Source organism: Uloborus diversus, chromosome 2, assembly GCF_026930045.1.
Source record: "Uloborus diversus isolate 005 chromosome 2, Udiv.v.3.1, whole genome shotgun sequence".
Taxonomy (NCBI): Eukaryota; Metazoa; Arthropoda; class Arachnida; order Araneae; family Uloboridae; genus Uloborus; species Uloborus diversus.
The window spans coordinates 111036042-111051309 of NC_072732.1; the positions used below are offsets into that span (position 1 = coordinate 111036042).

The 15268-nt window shown below is 31.2% G+C and overlaps 1 protein-coding gene across 2 annotated transcripts in view; it reads left to right on the plus strand.

Moving 5' to 3' along the window:
• The first annotated feature begins 475 nt into the window (after positions 1-475).
• The window catches only part of LOC129217239 (phosphoinositide 3-kinase regulatory subunit 4-like), an 84354-nt gene continuing 69561 nt past the window's right edge, over positions 476-15268 (plus strand). The window contains exons 1-9 of one of the 2 annotated variants that reach the window (XM_054851512.1): positions 476-658; positions 3551-3667; positions 5421-5465; positions 6929-7008; positions 7098-7153; positions 10388-10537; positions 11663-11764; positions 13264-13496; positions 13592-13718. In XM_054851512.1, coding sequence (XP_054707487.1) covers positions 3576-3667; positions 5421-5465; positions 6929-7008; positions 7098-7153; positions 10388-10537; positions 11663-11764; positions 13264-13496; positions 13592-13718 — 885 coding nt within the window. In that variant the 5' untranslated portion in view covers positions 476-658; positions 3551-3575. The remainder of the gene's footprint in view (positions 659-3550; positions 3668-5420; positions 5466-6928; positions 7009-7097; positions 7154-10387; positions 10538-11662; positions 11765-13263; positions 13497-13591; positions 13719-15268) is intronic. The other variant, XM_054851511.1, reaches the window with a different exon arrangement.

Here is a 15268-nt window from a genome sequence, read left to right on the forward strand (position 1 = left end):
AACGAAAGTTTCCGACACTGAAGAAACTGCTTTAAGATTTTTTAAATTTACTTGGCGATTTATTTCAAAAGAATCATTTACGGTTTTCATGTAGCTTTTTTTTTGTTTGGCGGACAATTTTCTTTTTAATTCTATCTTTTGGCGAACTACTTTTTATTTTAATGCAACTTTTAGTCTTATTTGATGGTTTGTTTTATTATAAGTCTATTAAAAAAAAATAATGCATGGTATAGCTAACTAGACACACAAAATTGGCAGTTCACTGCATACACGTGTTTCGAGGTTGCAGGGAACGTCATTTTTAATGCAAATAGGGAGCTTTTGGTTGAAAAAACATCCGGTAGAAGCTTTTTTTTAAATTTTTTTACTTGATATCACGTGATTGACTGTGAACTTGTTAAATGATTTGTGTCACTCCATGCCTCACTTGCACTTTAACTTGTACTGTAACCGCGAGAGATCAAACATTCGGGAAAAGTTGGTAAACATTAGTTGGAAGCTGTAGGGATGAGCTGTAATGAAGTTAATTTTGAGTGGTAAATAATCTTACGTTGATTTGTAGGTGTTTGATTTTCAATGTAAATTCTAGAAAGAAATATATTGTTACTTTTGTTCCTTTTACAATGAATTTCAAACACACATAAACTGATTTCTCTAGGTAATATAAAAACTTTAAACTCTGGAGCCTGGTTGTTTCTTGTATGAACTAAAAGATTTTTTATAATATTTTTATTAAAAAGTTTATAGATACGAGGAATCGAGTGATGGGGTGATTCGGAATGAAACTTCCCAACCATGTAAAGAAATTTCTCCAAACGTCTCACACATTGGGATTGAGTTTTCGGGTATCACGGAGGTTGTCGTGCTCTTGATAGAACAGCTAAACGATACCATCAGCACCGGTTAACTTAGAAGTTAAAAAAAAAGTTAACGCACACCTAAACTAAGACCCTCCTCATTTCGATGACACAATACATTTAATGAATGACACGAGGAATTAAATTCGTTTTGATTCTGTAGAGTTCTCAATTCAAATATATTTTTCTTATGATGAATTTTAATCTTTATTGATGAGTGCAAAATTGTATTTGAAATTTTGACAAGTCATTCATTTATTCATTTGTATTGAAACTTAAAATTTTTTTTAATAGTAACTACCTGTTGTGTTCCTTTTTCCCTCCCCCCAGATCATTACTTGTTTTTATTAACTCTATTGGAAGCTAAATCTTAACAAATAAAAGCTAAATTATGTTCTGATTCACCCTTCTGTACTTTTGGTTGCCGAGTGAATGCCGCTGAATCAGTTTTCTGTTTCCTTAAATTATTTTGTTGAGAAGGAGAGAAAGTGATATTTGTGTTTAATTATTCCACTAAGGTTTTCCCTGTTATATTTTCTGTAGCTCACTATACACCATTTGAAATGTGTATACAGTGTCATCTTGATTTTTTTTCCTGTATGTTCTGTATTGAAATAATAGTCGCTCTTTTCTGTCTACTATTAGTTTTAATGAATGATGAGCAATGATTAGTTTTTAAGCAATGTTTAGCTGTCAGAAGTGTTTACAAAAACATTTCTTGACCTTTACATTTTTATGTCATTCCCAGTTAATGGTCCTAGCTATAATAGAGAAATTTTTTACATAATTTTACTACGCAAATAAAACCAATGACTGATCTTCCATCTTTTCTAAATTGAGGCAAAAGTAAAACTGTCTCTTACCCACATTTGTTCAAGTTTTTATTTGACTTTCAATGGAAAAAAAAAACTGAAATGGGGTGGCTTTGCCACGTTTAATAAACAGCCATTGGGGCAAGGACTCATCCTATATCTGGCACTTCACACTTTATACTCCAGGATCCTCCTTACCTACCACTATTTGTGTTTTAACTGGTTGGATGGGACCTTAAAGGCAGCTCTGATTTTTTGATCCAGGCCATCACCATAGCAATCCTTAGTCCAGAACCCCCATAGGTATTGTTTCACTTGGCAAGGGGGGCTCGAGCCCCCACCCCCTTAGAAATTAGAACTTCCTTGCTTTAAGTACTTTTTTCTTTGCAAAAATGTAAAAATATTTCTTCGCCAGCCATTAATGAATAAGTTATTAAAAATGTCCAATTTTAATGACTTTAATCTGTCCTGAAATTGGTTTTCATGGGGAAAATATCATGCTATACCATTGTTAAAATATCTGAGCCCCCCCCCCTACACTTTTGCATATGGGCGCCCATGCCCAGTCACCATTAATGAACATGGAGGATCTTTGATTGGCTGGGATTGAACTCGGAACCTTTAATTACAATCCGACGCCCTCCCGATCAGGCCACCATGGCCCTTGATCTGCCCTTGCATGAAAGAAATCTTATTTTCAAAAGGAGTCTAAAAAAAAAAAAAAACACTTTGCAGAACACTCCTTTCAGTTGCTTGAAATAAGCAAACCAGGAAGATATTATTCGTTACTGTCACTCAGTTTTTGTTCTTGTATTATATCTCTTGAAGACCAGTTGCTTTGTGGCAATTGTTTTGCGCTTTCACGTACCAGACCTGAGTTCGATTCCTGGGTTGCACTTTTTCTCACTTTTCACTCAGCCTTCCGTGCCTTCTGTTGGTCGACAAAATGAGTGCCACGAGCATGCTTGAGAACTTAAGACCCCCAGAGCTTTTGGTCACAAAAACAGCTTTGTTCCCATGGTTGTTCTGCACCTAAGTTCAATGTTTTATTATATCCATTAGCCAACAGCGGTTTAAAAAACTAAAAACTTTACAAAAAAGTTCACATAGTTTTTGTTGTTTTCTGATAAAATTTGCATTGAGCATATACCCTTCATCTGGGGATGAAGATGCCCGCTCCCCCCTGGAAAAATTTAAAATGACTGGTCTGGGAGCAGCTTTTGAATAGGAATAATTAGCAGTACTTGTAATGTTCTTCATGGTAATATTTAGTTCCATTGTACCAGTTGGTTACAAATTAAATTTGCATAATATGTTACGCAATCAAGTGAAAACACTATTATCAATTTAGCATAGCACCTTTTGTGCCATCTAGTGCTGTTTTTGGGGGAGAGGGGGATGCCATCCCTCAAAGTATTTGTTTTTTTATTGTAAAAATAATGCATACATAATGAAAGTCAGCTTTGAACCACCTTTCTTTTTTTGTTAATCAGTCCCAAATAGTATAGTCATGACACATCTTAAATTAGACAAATCTATTCTGGGCGGTCGCTTGTTTTTGTTTACATCAACTAAAAAAATAATCGGCTTTTTCTGTATTGATTCCGTTCCATTGGTTTATGAAAGAATCTGATTATTAACATGTAATTATAGCTATACACAAGAGTAATGTCTCTTAAAATATAAAGATGTTTTTTTGTTGTTGTTGTTGTTCTGCTATGCTTGTATTATTAGAGTACAAAGGTGCTATACATTAAGAAATACTCAATAATTTATCTAATAAATATTGTTTATATTTTCAGGTTTTAACAATTTTGCTTTACATTCATCAGTACAATTTTGCATGCATAATGCTTTCATTTCCTTTTTTCTTTGTGTTAGGTAGATTTTCGAAACTACAGTGAGAATGGGAAATCAATTAACTGGTATTGCACCGTCTCAAATATTTCCTGTGGAATATTATTTGGCAGATCTTCAAGACTTTTCATATGATCAGAAGTAAGTATATTTTTGTTTTTGGATTTGAACTAAAAAGCTTTAATTTTTCATCATACATTAATGTTTGGGCTATTGATACCAATTATGAGAGTAAGATTGACTTTATATTTTTTATCTAGTTCATTAGTCTTTTATATATTAGCCTAGATATATTATAATTTTTCTAAAAATTATGTTTTTCTGTAGTTAATCGTAAAAATATTTCTATAGTAGCCTTAGCGAGTTAGGGGATACCAGAGGAACAAAATTAAACCATAAACAAGCTCGGGGAAAAACATGTGATTGAGACCTATTTTTAAGTACCAAGTGACAAAAATGGGAAAGAATCTTCTTATATGAGTAAACTTATGTTTTATAAATATGCCAAAATCAAACACAAGCTTCGCCAAAAATTGTTTGTTGTGTTTGAAGTTAGTCCTTTTGTATCCTGTAAATATTTAAATTGTTTTGATAGTTGGAAGTTATTTTAGCCTCTACTACTTTCAGTTGGTTTATTATAGCTCTTATTTTAACAATTGTTTTATGTTTTAAAGTCTGTTTTTGGTTAGGAAATTGTTAGTACATGTTTTGTTTTTGAGAAAATACCAATTTTCAATCAATTTTAATTGTTTTTATTCAATTCCTAAAGACAATATGTTTTAATGGTTATCTCTCCCCCACCCCCCACCCCCTCATTTGAATTTGATTCCGAATCGGCTCAAGTCTAAGAAGCAGTAAATGCATATTTTGCTATAAATTTAGTATGTTTAAGCATTCAATGTATTGTATGAAAGCAAAATAAATATAATAAAAGAGTTCTACATAATTTTTCTGAAATTTGTTTTAAAACATGCATCTTTAAACAAAAAACTAGTTCTTAAAAAATAAAAGGAACTCCTGCCAAACTCCTTAAAAACTCCTTACTTTTAATTTTCTAAGTTGAGTATGAACCCTGCATGGTACAAAATCAATTCAAACTGTTAGTTACTAATATCATATTCAAAGTAATTTTAATGTGAGAGAAAATGCTCAGGTGTTAAATTTAAGTTTTGCTGCTTTTTAATTTCTCTTAAGTGTTATAACATGCCCATTAACCTCACTACTGACTAACTCATTTTAAAATATGAAACTGTTAACCAGGAAAAAACTATAATAATTAGTGTTCATAAATGTATGAAGTCAATCAACTGCTAATTCACTCTTGCAAAATAAGTACCTAACCTTTTTCATTTAAAGACAAAAATAAAAATGATCTGGCAGTGTTTATTCTGATTCCTCAATTTCAGTTTTCATGAAAATGTTTACCAGTTACTGCAGAGCTAAGATAGCCGAAAATAACTTAAATACATTTTGATTCATAATGATATTTTGAGCAACTTGGGTTTGTATTTGTTAAATGCAAGATTCTTGATTTTTGACATAACCTGCTACCATAATAATAATAATCCAATCGTTTATAAGGATACAAATTAATTATCAGCTAATGCAAGATTACAAATAAACATAAACTAATCTAGCTATTTGCTATATTGATTTGCTTTAGCAATGAAATCAGAAATTTAAGCATATGAATGCTAATGGAATATTAATGGAACATTTGGTTTCTATAATAAATAGAAATGAAATCAACTAGTTCCAAAAAATGTATCAACATCCCTAAAAACTTTCAGTTTATGCAAAAACGATTTAATTTATATTCTTTCGCTTTCAAGTTATAGCATATCCATATATGTAAAAGTATGAATGAAAACTTACTGTACTTTTCTCTGTATAGTTTGGGAAGTACCAGGTTTTTCAAAGTTGCACGAGCAAAACATAAGTAAGTAATACAAAATTAAGTTACCAAATTTTTGCAGCTGTTTACATTTTGCACAAAATTTAAAAAACTCAATTCATTTTTGATACTTTTATGTATAGTAGGTTTTTTTTCTATCACATTCATTACTGTGTGTTCTGCTTGTATCTGATGTTCGAATATCCTTCTTGTCAGCAGTTTTTAGTAAAAGAAGTCTCTTTCAAGAAAAATAGTTTTAAAAAAGTGCATTTTTGTTTTATTCCTGATTTTTGCCCTAAACTGTATTTAACTGCTTTATAATATTGACTCCAGACATGTCAAGCTAAATACACTCTATAACAAAAAAAAATCGATGCACCAAGAAGGAGTTGTCCAATTAAGACAAAAATTGGTGTTTAGGAAGACAATGTACAGAATAGTAAATGATTTAAATCTCCAAACAATTAAATAATTTATGTCAGAGTTACAGTTTACCCGCTTCTAGCCTGGATACAAGCTAAAGCACGGCGTGGCATAGACCGATACAGCTCCCGGATGGTGTCCTGCGGTATTTCCTGCCCAATTCGCTCCATTTTAAAACTTTGACTTCAGAAAATTTTCGCATAGTGCTTTGACCCCCTAGTGTCAACAAATAAAATGCTAAAAGAAACTTTCATTTTGTAAAAAATCAAGGGCAAACCCCAACCCGCTCTTTCCCCGAACGTTACAAAAAACTGTCTATGTTATGTACAGTCGAACTCTCTTATAACGAGTCTTGATCTAACGAGAACCCAGATTTAGCAAGGAAATCAGAAATGCTTGCTTGGTACAATATTTAGTCTATGGGACCATAACATGCTTTGCCGCTTAAAGCGAGCAATATTTTTGTGATTCGTAAAATTTCTATTCAATACCAGCTCAGCTTATCCTTTTTTCGTAAATTTTCTTTAACATTCCAAAGTCAACCAAAGTTTGTGATGAATCATAAATCCTGAGAACAAGCGATGGCAGTACTTTTTTTAATTTCTGGAGTAAATAAACATATTTAAATTACATGTATATTCCTCAAAAACAATGGCATAAGAAAGAGATATTAAGATAGTTCAAAGCAAAGTAACCAGCTTCTTTGGGACTTAACAGTGATTGAAAAGACCAGAAAAAAACAACTATGATATATTTTATGACAAACTCGCTTTTTATGAGCACTCAGTTATAACAAGCAAATATCATGGTCCCTTTACACTGGTTATAAGCAAGTTTGACTGCATTAAAAAAAAAGTTTAAAATTCAAATATTTTAATGAAGATTTTTTAAAAATAATAATGATATTAATTAGTATTTTGCTGCTCATGAAATTTTTTTAAGCAATTATGTTTTTAAAGATGCTGTTTTTAAATTAAGAACATAGTATAAATGTTTGACATTTTTTTTTTTTTTTTTTTTGTTTTCTAGAAATTGTATGAAATGCTAGATGTCTGTCCTTAATATTTTCTCTTTCAATTTTCTAGAGAAGGTCTTACTGTAGTAAAAGTGTTTGCTATTCGGGATCCTTCTTTGCCTTTGAAGGCACACCGGGATCGATTGGATGGTAAAATAGTTTTTCGATACTTGTTTATCAATTATTGTCAATGTTTATAAACTCAACCATTTGTTCACCTAATTTTTTGCTCATTGTAGAAATAAAGAATTTGTTGAAAAATGTTCCTAATACTGTGCCCTTCCAAAAATCAATAGTAAGTATGTTAATAGTTGCTTGTTTATTGTTGTTTTACTTCTTTGTTTTTGCTTGTGTTTAAAATAGTTAGAAAGTAACTAATTATCCATATATCAAACTTCAGTGGCAATGAGGAAAATTTTTCCTATCAAGACAAACAATGAACTTTTAGACTGGGTATGATTGTGACGTATGTGAAATTGTTAGAGTCAAAAACAATATAAATTTAGCCTGTTACCTGCCGCTTAAATTTAAATACAAATGTCATTCTATGGTGAATAGTTTTAATTAGTTGATATTTTTTTTAGTTAAGATTTTTTTTTTTAATATTCTATGCACAGTACATACACTAATTAATACAACATAAAGCAATGGTGTTTGCTCCGGTATTATACTGGAATGTCAGTATTTTTTCATGTGTTAATACTGTATTGTGAATTATGCTGCCACCTCTTTTTCTTCCTCTCTCCAAATTTTCAGCAAATATATTAATAATATTCACCATGTAGCCCTGTTAAAATTCAATTCAACAATTACTTTGCTTAAATGAATTCTTTTATTTGCATCCAATATGAAAACGGAATTTTACTCGCTTTGTCAATTGGCAAAAATGTATTTTATTATTTAAACCCAAAATTCACTGTAATGAAATGAAGTTCTGTGTTTTGTTATGAGTGTCAAAATGTCAAAAAATTAAATGCTGAATCTCTAACTTATTTATATTTTTTCTTCAATTGTGCCAACAAATACAATCGGACCTCCATATATTAAAGTAGCAAATTACCGGAAAAAAATTTCATATATAGAAATTTCGATGTATAGAAACAATCGGAACTGATGTGATATACCCCACCCTTGGCGACTTTTTCCTGTTGGCGCCAAGAAAACGATGTATGACGACATATGTCATACATCGTTCTTAGCGATGCTTTTTTAGCGCCAACAGGAAAAAATCAGATAAAAAAACATGATCAAAGCACTTCAGAACACAATATATATAAAAACAACATAAAAACACAACAAAAAATATCACGAATATATGCTTCAAAAATGTACAGGGCCGGGGTTTTTTGTAAACATATTAAAATACAATGAAATAAATTATTGTATTAATTACAAGTCAAAATTAATGCATTAATTTTTTTTTCATCATTTCTCCGGGATACGAGCCCTCGGTCTCATAGTACTTTCGTAATGAGATCTCGGCTCGCCGGCACTGCCTCGGTCTCATTACGAAAGTACTATGAGACCTCTGGCTCGCCAGGACCTCGCTCCGCTCGGTCCGTTATCCCTCCGACTGTTAATATACATTACAGTCGGAGTATGGTCACAATTATGTATATTTATGTATATTATGCATATTCATGTGTATGTACACCCAAGGGTGGCTCCTTCCGTTCAGTGTACAATAATGACACAGTTTTAAGTGTGAAATATGCACCATTATTGTGCAGATTTATTAATAAAATTCAGCATTTTTAAGAGTACAACCGAAAGAACTTTCAATTTTTAACATAAAATTCAGTACCGAAAGGAGGCACGTTAATGTCTAAATAATTCGTGGCATCGATAAGAATTAACTTTTAGAACAAAATAACCGTACTATTTCTGTAAAATTAATTTACATACAGTAAAAATAAAGTTAAAAACTACAAGAACCCCTCAAGGATTTGTAAAAACAAAGAATTTTGGAAGTGAGAGGTTTTTTTTGAATTCTAAAATAAAGAACTTACCTTTTTATATGGTATAAATATTCACACTCAGTCTAAAACAATACATCATATGACAATGGCACGTTACAGATACACACCACGTTGGAGTTAACTTTTAATTAACCTTCAAATTTGAAGAATTTGGCATTTTCTAATGTTTTTACTTCAAAACACAACTACTGAATTTAAACTAACACAAAATAAGCATTCCTGTAAGGTATATTGCACGAAACAACACCACGTATCTCTCCTGCGTGAAACCCAAACAACCCAAGTAAACAAGTTTGAACAGATCTGTAAGATTGCCTTCGGGTAGCTAAACACAGGTTAGTTTGGCCAGGGATGTCATGCATAAAAAATTATCGCCTCATTGGCGAGAAAAATATTTTAATTTTGTGCAAAAAAATCGAATGTCGCCAAATGGGGGGGGGGGGGGGGGGTATATCACATCTGTACCAAACAATCTTATTTTATCCTAAAAATCTCCTAAAACATTAAAATTAAAGCTAATTTTCGTGTATGAACCCAATTTCTAATTTGTACAAGCATCCGATTAAACGGCTGTTGATAATTAAAAAAATAACAGAAATTACATTCGCTGATACATCTACATTTTCAGCAATTCAACTTGATCCACAGCATAAGGGGATTTTCGTTTTGACAATGTAATCAAGAGAAAAATAAAAAATCAATTTACTTGGATGTTTTTTATTGCAGCTAAACAGACTAGGAATGATAATCAACAGACAAAAGGGATAACTTGAAACTGATTTTACAATGTTACTGGTTACAACTAAAAGTTGAAATAAACTTGTAGGAATTTAAGAACTCCAGAACAAAACAATAGCCTATCTACACACCCCTCAATCCCAAATTCCTTATGAGTTTCGTAGCAACCTTTAGTGAACATAATTTTCTCCCCTAACCTTCATTTTTCTTGAGACAAATAGTCTAAAGTGGAAAAAAAATCTACAAGTGTCTCGAAAAGAATTCCATATAGAGAGATTTTTTTCGATATACAGAAACAATTTTTGTATGTAATGAACATATTAATTTGTTGGGATTTCGATATATAGAAAATTTTGATATGTGGAAGTTTGATATACGGAGGTTTGACTGTATTAATAATTTGTTTACCATAGACCTTTAAAATTTAATTTTAAGATAACTTTACTACAATTAATTCTTATGCCATTTTATACATTTTGAAAATTGCAATCTCTTTAGATCCATTATAGGAAGTGAATTTTTCACATTTTTAATGTTTACTATGCTTTCTTAAGATGCAAAGGAAAAAAATTATTTTTATTTTTATTGAAATCATAAAATTAAACAGTTTTAAGCAGAGTTCTGTATTCTTTAATAATTTCAAATTTCAAAAAGTTAAATGATAAATTGCATCCTGAATTTTATTGTTATTTCAATCATTTTAGTTTTTCAGTATACGTATAACATTTCTATTAATGTATCCAGAATGATATCCAGCACTTTTTAAAGGTACTTTTCCTGTTTACTGAAGTTGATTTTTATGTCCTTTTCAGCTCACTGATAAAGCAGGTATATTAGTTCGTCAGTATGTTAAAGATAATTTATATGATAGGATAAGCACAAGGCCATTTTTGAACAGTATTGAAAAGCGGTGGATTGTATTTCAACTCCTGCAATGCTTAAACCGTTGCCATAAACTTGGGGTAATGTAAAAATGTTTCCTATCATTTATTAAATATTTGTAACATTCTTATTTTGCAAACCGTTTATACCTTATCCTTATTTTTTTCTTTTTAATTTTGATTCCTTAACTTTGAGTCTGGCAGATTTTCACACAGTCCATTTATGTTTCTGTCATTTCTATTATTTATTAATTATTTATTGCTTTTTCACTTACCAATATATTTTCTTTTCATGTATTACTGTACTATTTATACCTTTCAAGCTTTTTTAACAAACTGAGAATAAATGTTAAGGATAAAAATTGATTAATTTCATTTACATTTTTATATGAATTTGAAACCTGAAAATTTATATCTGTATGAACTTTTACCTGAACATTTATGTCAAGAAAAATATTGTTCTACTTGTGAGCTTGCTGGAGAAATTTTATTCAAGAAATAAATTTAGAAGTTATTTCAAACATCTGAGGAAGTTTATTCTTCTGATTTGTAACAGTGCACAACGGAAGAACTAGAAGTGGTAGGCAGCATGTTGTCGCCTCAGAACAAGAACAGTAGGAAAACTTACTGTTATTCCTGTGATTAGATGCCTTACTGTTGCTCTGAGGCAAGGATGTGCGATGTTACCAAAATAATAGTATAAAATAAGGTACCATGAAGGAAGACAACTGTTTTTTTTTTCTTTTTCATAATTTTGTCTTTAAGCACTGAAGAAAGCAGTTAATGTGAAAGCGAAATTAAAAATAAATGTTTCAAAAAATTGTTCTTTGAATTTACTGTTCTTTATGAGTTTTAGTTTAACATATAGTTTGACTTTTTAATTCTGTTTTGCATTTGCGGAAATTAAAAAATATTAGTAATGTTCTTGGAATTGGTTTGTCTTTGATGGTATTGTGCTTCATTTTGTGTACGTTTTACAAATATATAAATATATATTTATTTTTCTATTTGTTAAGTGACTTATATCTTAAACTTTTTGAACAAAAAAAAATATTCTTTAGTTTTTAACTCTTATTTGTTTACATGAATTCTTAATTTTAAATATAATTTTGTACAACTTTCATTAAAATTATCTATCATTAAATAATAGAAATTTGAAAAACTTTCAATGAATTTTAAATCAAGTGTTTTTTTTTTTTGTTTTAGGTATATCATGGTGATATTAAATTAGAAAATATTATGATTACGAGTTGGAATTGGGTTCTTCTTACTGATTTTGCAAGTTTTAAACCCACTAATTTGGCTGAGGTGTGTATCTGTCTTTGTCAGTTAAAAAATTAATGCTTATTTTTATATCAGTTAGCTACTGTTTTCAGATGCTAAACCTTTTACCTACTTGGAGAAAAAAAGAATGAATAAAGTTGTAACTGCCTTACCTTTTTGCTTTTTATTATTTTGCCGTGGAATTTTTATTGTTCGTGATTGAAATTTTATGAAAACCTCATAGTTTAGCTGCTAATCATCCTTGAAATTTTATTTTTTTGTTTTTCACATGTTACACGTACCTTTTGCTAAAATAAAAAAAGTGAGTGTAAGAGATGTGTTGATCCATACAGTCACCATGGATTGGTTATAAAGATAACCATGAGACTTCCTGGTCATCCCTGTCATTTTTCCAATGGGATTTTCTCCTAACATCATTAAGAATTTTCCATGGTTTAAGGTAAACACACTAGTAGTGGCCGCTTCAAGGTTTATGTTTGAAAAAATAGGTTTCCAATGGATTCGAAAGTGCGTCAAACGTGCTGGAGGTAACGTTTAAATCCATTGGGAAACCTGGAGTCCTATTATTTCAAATATAAACCTTGAAATGGCCACTACTAAAGCACTATTAAGCACTGGCAACTATTGGTTTGTTTACCTTATTTATTTTTATTAGAAGATTGTTACACTTTGAAGGAGAGGGGGTTTGTAAAATGGTAACTGTTCGATAAGAGGAAGAGAGACCGTTACAAAAAGTGCAACTTCACACATTTTGGTTCAAGAAAAAGCATTTTATGTAACAGTATATTTGTGTAATATATCTTTACACTGGGAGGGATAAGGTGAAGTGTGATACGTTGTGATAAAGGGGGGGGGGGGTGTAAATATCTTGAAAACAGTGTGACATTTTAAAACATTGAAAAGCAAAGGGATGAAAGTGCCAAAATAAAAAATTTGGAGATAACCAGTACAAATGGTAGATTAACCTCTCCTCTGTCTTGGGGCAAGAGATAGTACTAGTAGCCCTGGTAAATGCTGCCATGCAGCATGATTTAGAAATACTTTTCAATGAAAGCCTACCTAGGACCAGAACTTTAAAAGAATTTTACTCAAAACTTTAAAATGTCCACTTGCATCCCTTTGCTTCTCACTGTCTCATTTTTGGACAGCTTCTAATCTAGTAAAAACAGTTCAAATGACAAATTTATTTCTCAAGCAACTGATCTCTTTTCATTTTGTATTATTTTATCTTTTTATGACTAAAAAGGCTTCTAAGCTTGGAAATTGGTATTTAAATGAGTTTTAAGAGGAAAATTTCAATCAAAGTCACATCTATTGTTATTATACTGAGCATGAGAAAAAAATTCATGTATTTCCCTCAGGTATCTATCATTCAAGAACCATAACTCTCTTAATTTCTAGTTCTCTTCTCTCTTTAGTCTCAGTTTAGCCATGTATGGGCACTACTTGCATGCATGATGATATTTATAAATATGATGTGTTTTATTTATATATATATATATATATATTTTTTTTTTTGGTAGGACAATCCAGCAGACTTTTCTTACTTTTTTGATACATCTAGGAGGAGAACATGCTATATTGCTCCAGAAAGATTTATCAAAACTATGAGTTCATCCACTACATACCCTACAGCTATTTCAACAACATCATCTAGCGGTAGCTCTATTGCTCCAGCATCACCCTCCTTAATCATTCATGCAGATGAAATAAAAACTGGTGATTTAACTGCTGCAATGGATATATTTTCTCTTGGGTAATTAGTGTTTTCAACTTGCTATTTTTAAGTATAATTTATTAGTTTCAAGTTCCTGTGCAGCATGGGAGTTTAATATATATATTTAATTTTAGGTGTGCTTTAACTGAATTGTTCACTGAAGGCAGTTCTCCGTTTGATTTCTCACAGTTGCTACAATACAGGAGTAATGAATACGATCCTGAAAAAGTTTTAGAAAAAATTGAGGATTCAAATATCAAGGTTATTTTTACTGATTTATTTATAATGTTAACGTCAACAATATTGCTGTACAGTGGAACCTGATTAACCTTAGAGAAGTCGCGTTTCCTTTTGTTACGCTAGTTCTCGCGCTTCAGTCTTTTCCCCGCCATAGCGATCTGTGAGACGAAAGCAGAAGAGAGGAAGTGCCAGGGAGAAAATGACACCTGACTAGGATGGCGCGCTATTGGTCTAAATGACCAACATACATTTCCAAAAGCTATGCAACCTTGAAATACCGAAGAAAATTCTCAGAACTAAGTGTGGGGGCTGGGGAGAGTCTGACCTTCAGCTACAGATGGGCCCCATTATTGGAATAAGGGGTGGTGTGACAGAGCGAAATATCTGACAATGGGCAGGGAATCGACCGAAGCGCGACTTCTCTAGGGTTAATACAACTTCATTAAGGGCAATATCGCTTTACATGAAATAGTTGTTTGGTCCCATTAGTTAACAATCACTTAATAATTTATCAGATGAGATGAAATCTGGTTAACATAAAATGATTATCATGGTCCCATGAATTGTGTATTAATGAGGTTACCCTGTATCTAACTTGTTTCCTTGTTCATGTGTAGTTACCAGTTTGTAAAACAAATATGCTGTACATGTAGTGAAGCATAAATACATACATCTATGTTCAGTGTTTTAGTTTTGTAAGAAGCAGCTGTTTTCCTTTTTGAAATTTCTCTAAGCAGTTAGCAGCTATCCATTTTAGTGGAAAAACATGTTGATTTATTGAAAAAATGATTAAATGTTTTTTAATTAACACTGTGATATATATTTTTCACTAATTTTATTTTCATGCTACTTTTAAGAGTTTTGAAAACATCTATAAACTAATAGTAATTCAATTGAAGAAAACTCTTTCTGTAGAGAAATTTTCAAACTGTGCCAGTTTTTAAGCACTTTAATTATACTTGGCCTGTTTGTCACGGAGTAATCTGAGGCTTGGTTTTGCTTATATTTCAGCAACTAGATCACTTAGAGACTTCGAGATTTTACTAAATGATTTGCTTAATCTTAAGGTACAACTTAATGCTGAAAAATTAAAATTCTGAAATAAAATTATTATTTCAGTTGGATGGGAAATAGCAAATTTCATGTAATTTCCTCATTAAATGTTTAAATACAAAACCCATTGTTACAAATTTTGTTGTCTTGCAAATGTAATCTTAAAAGCAATCATAATGAAAATTTTAAATCAAGGCTTCTCTGAAGCAAGCATGAAATTAGCAATCATAAATCCTAGAGAGGAACAAGGATTGAATTTTAGTGCCAACTGCTTAAAGTTTTAGACACGAATATAGGTTTTTTCCCTTGCAGTGCCGAGCATTTATATGAAAAAATAAAGGTGAAGTTTCGTGAGGGTAAAATTATTCTATTTCTGAAATATGTTTACACAAAAAACAATAAAATAACATATTTTTTTTAAAAATACCAAGCACTTTTCATAATGCACTCAAAAGGACAAAATAACTTTTCTGGGTCAGAAAGGACAATTTGAAAATTTCTGTAGTTTTCGAAAATTC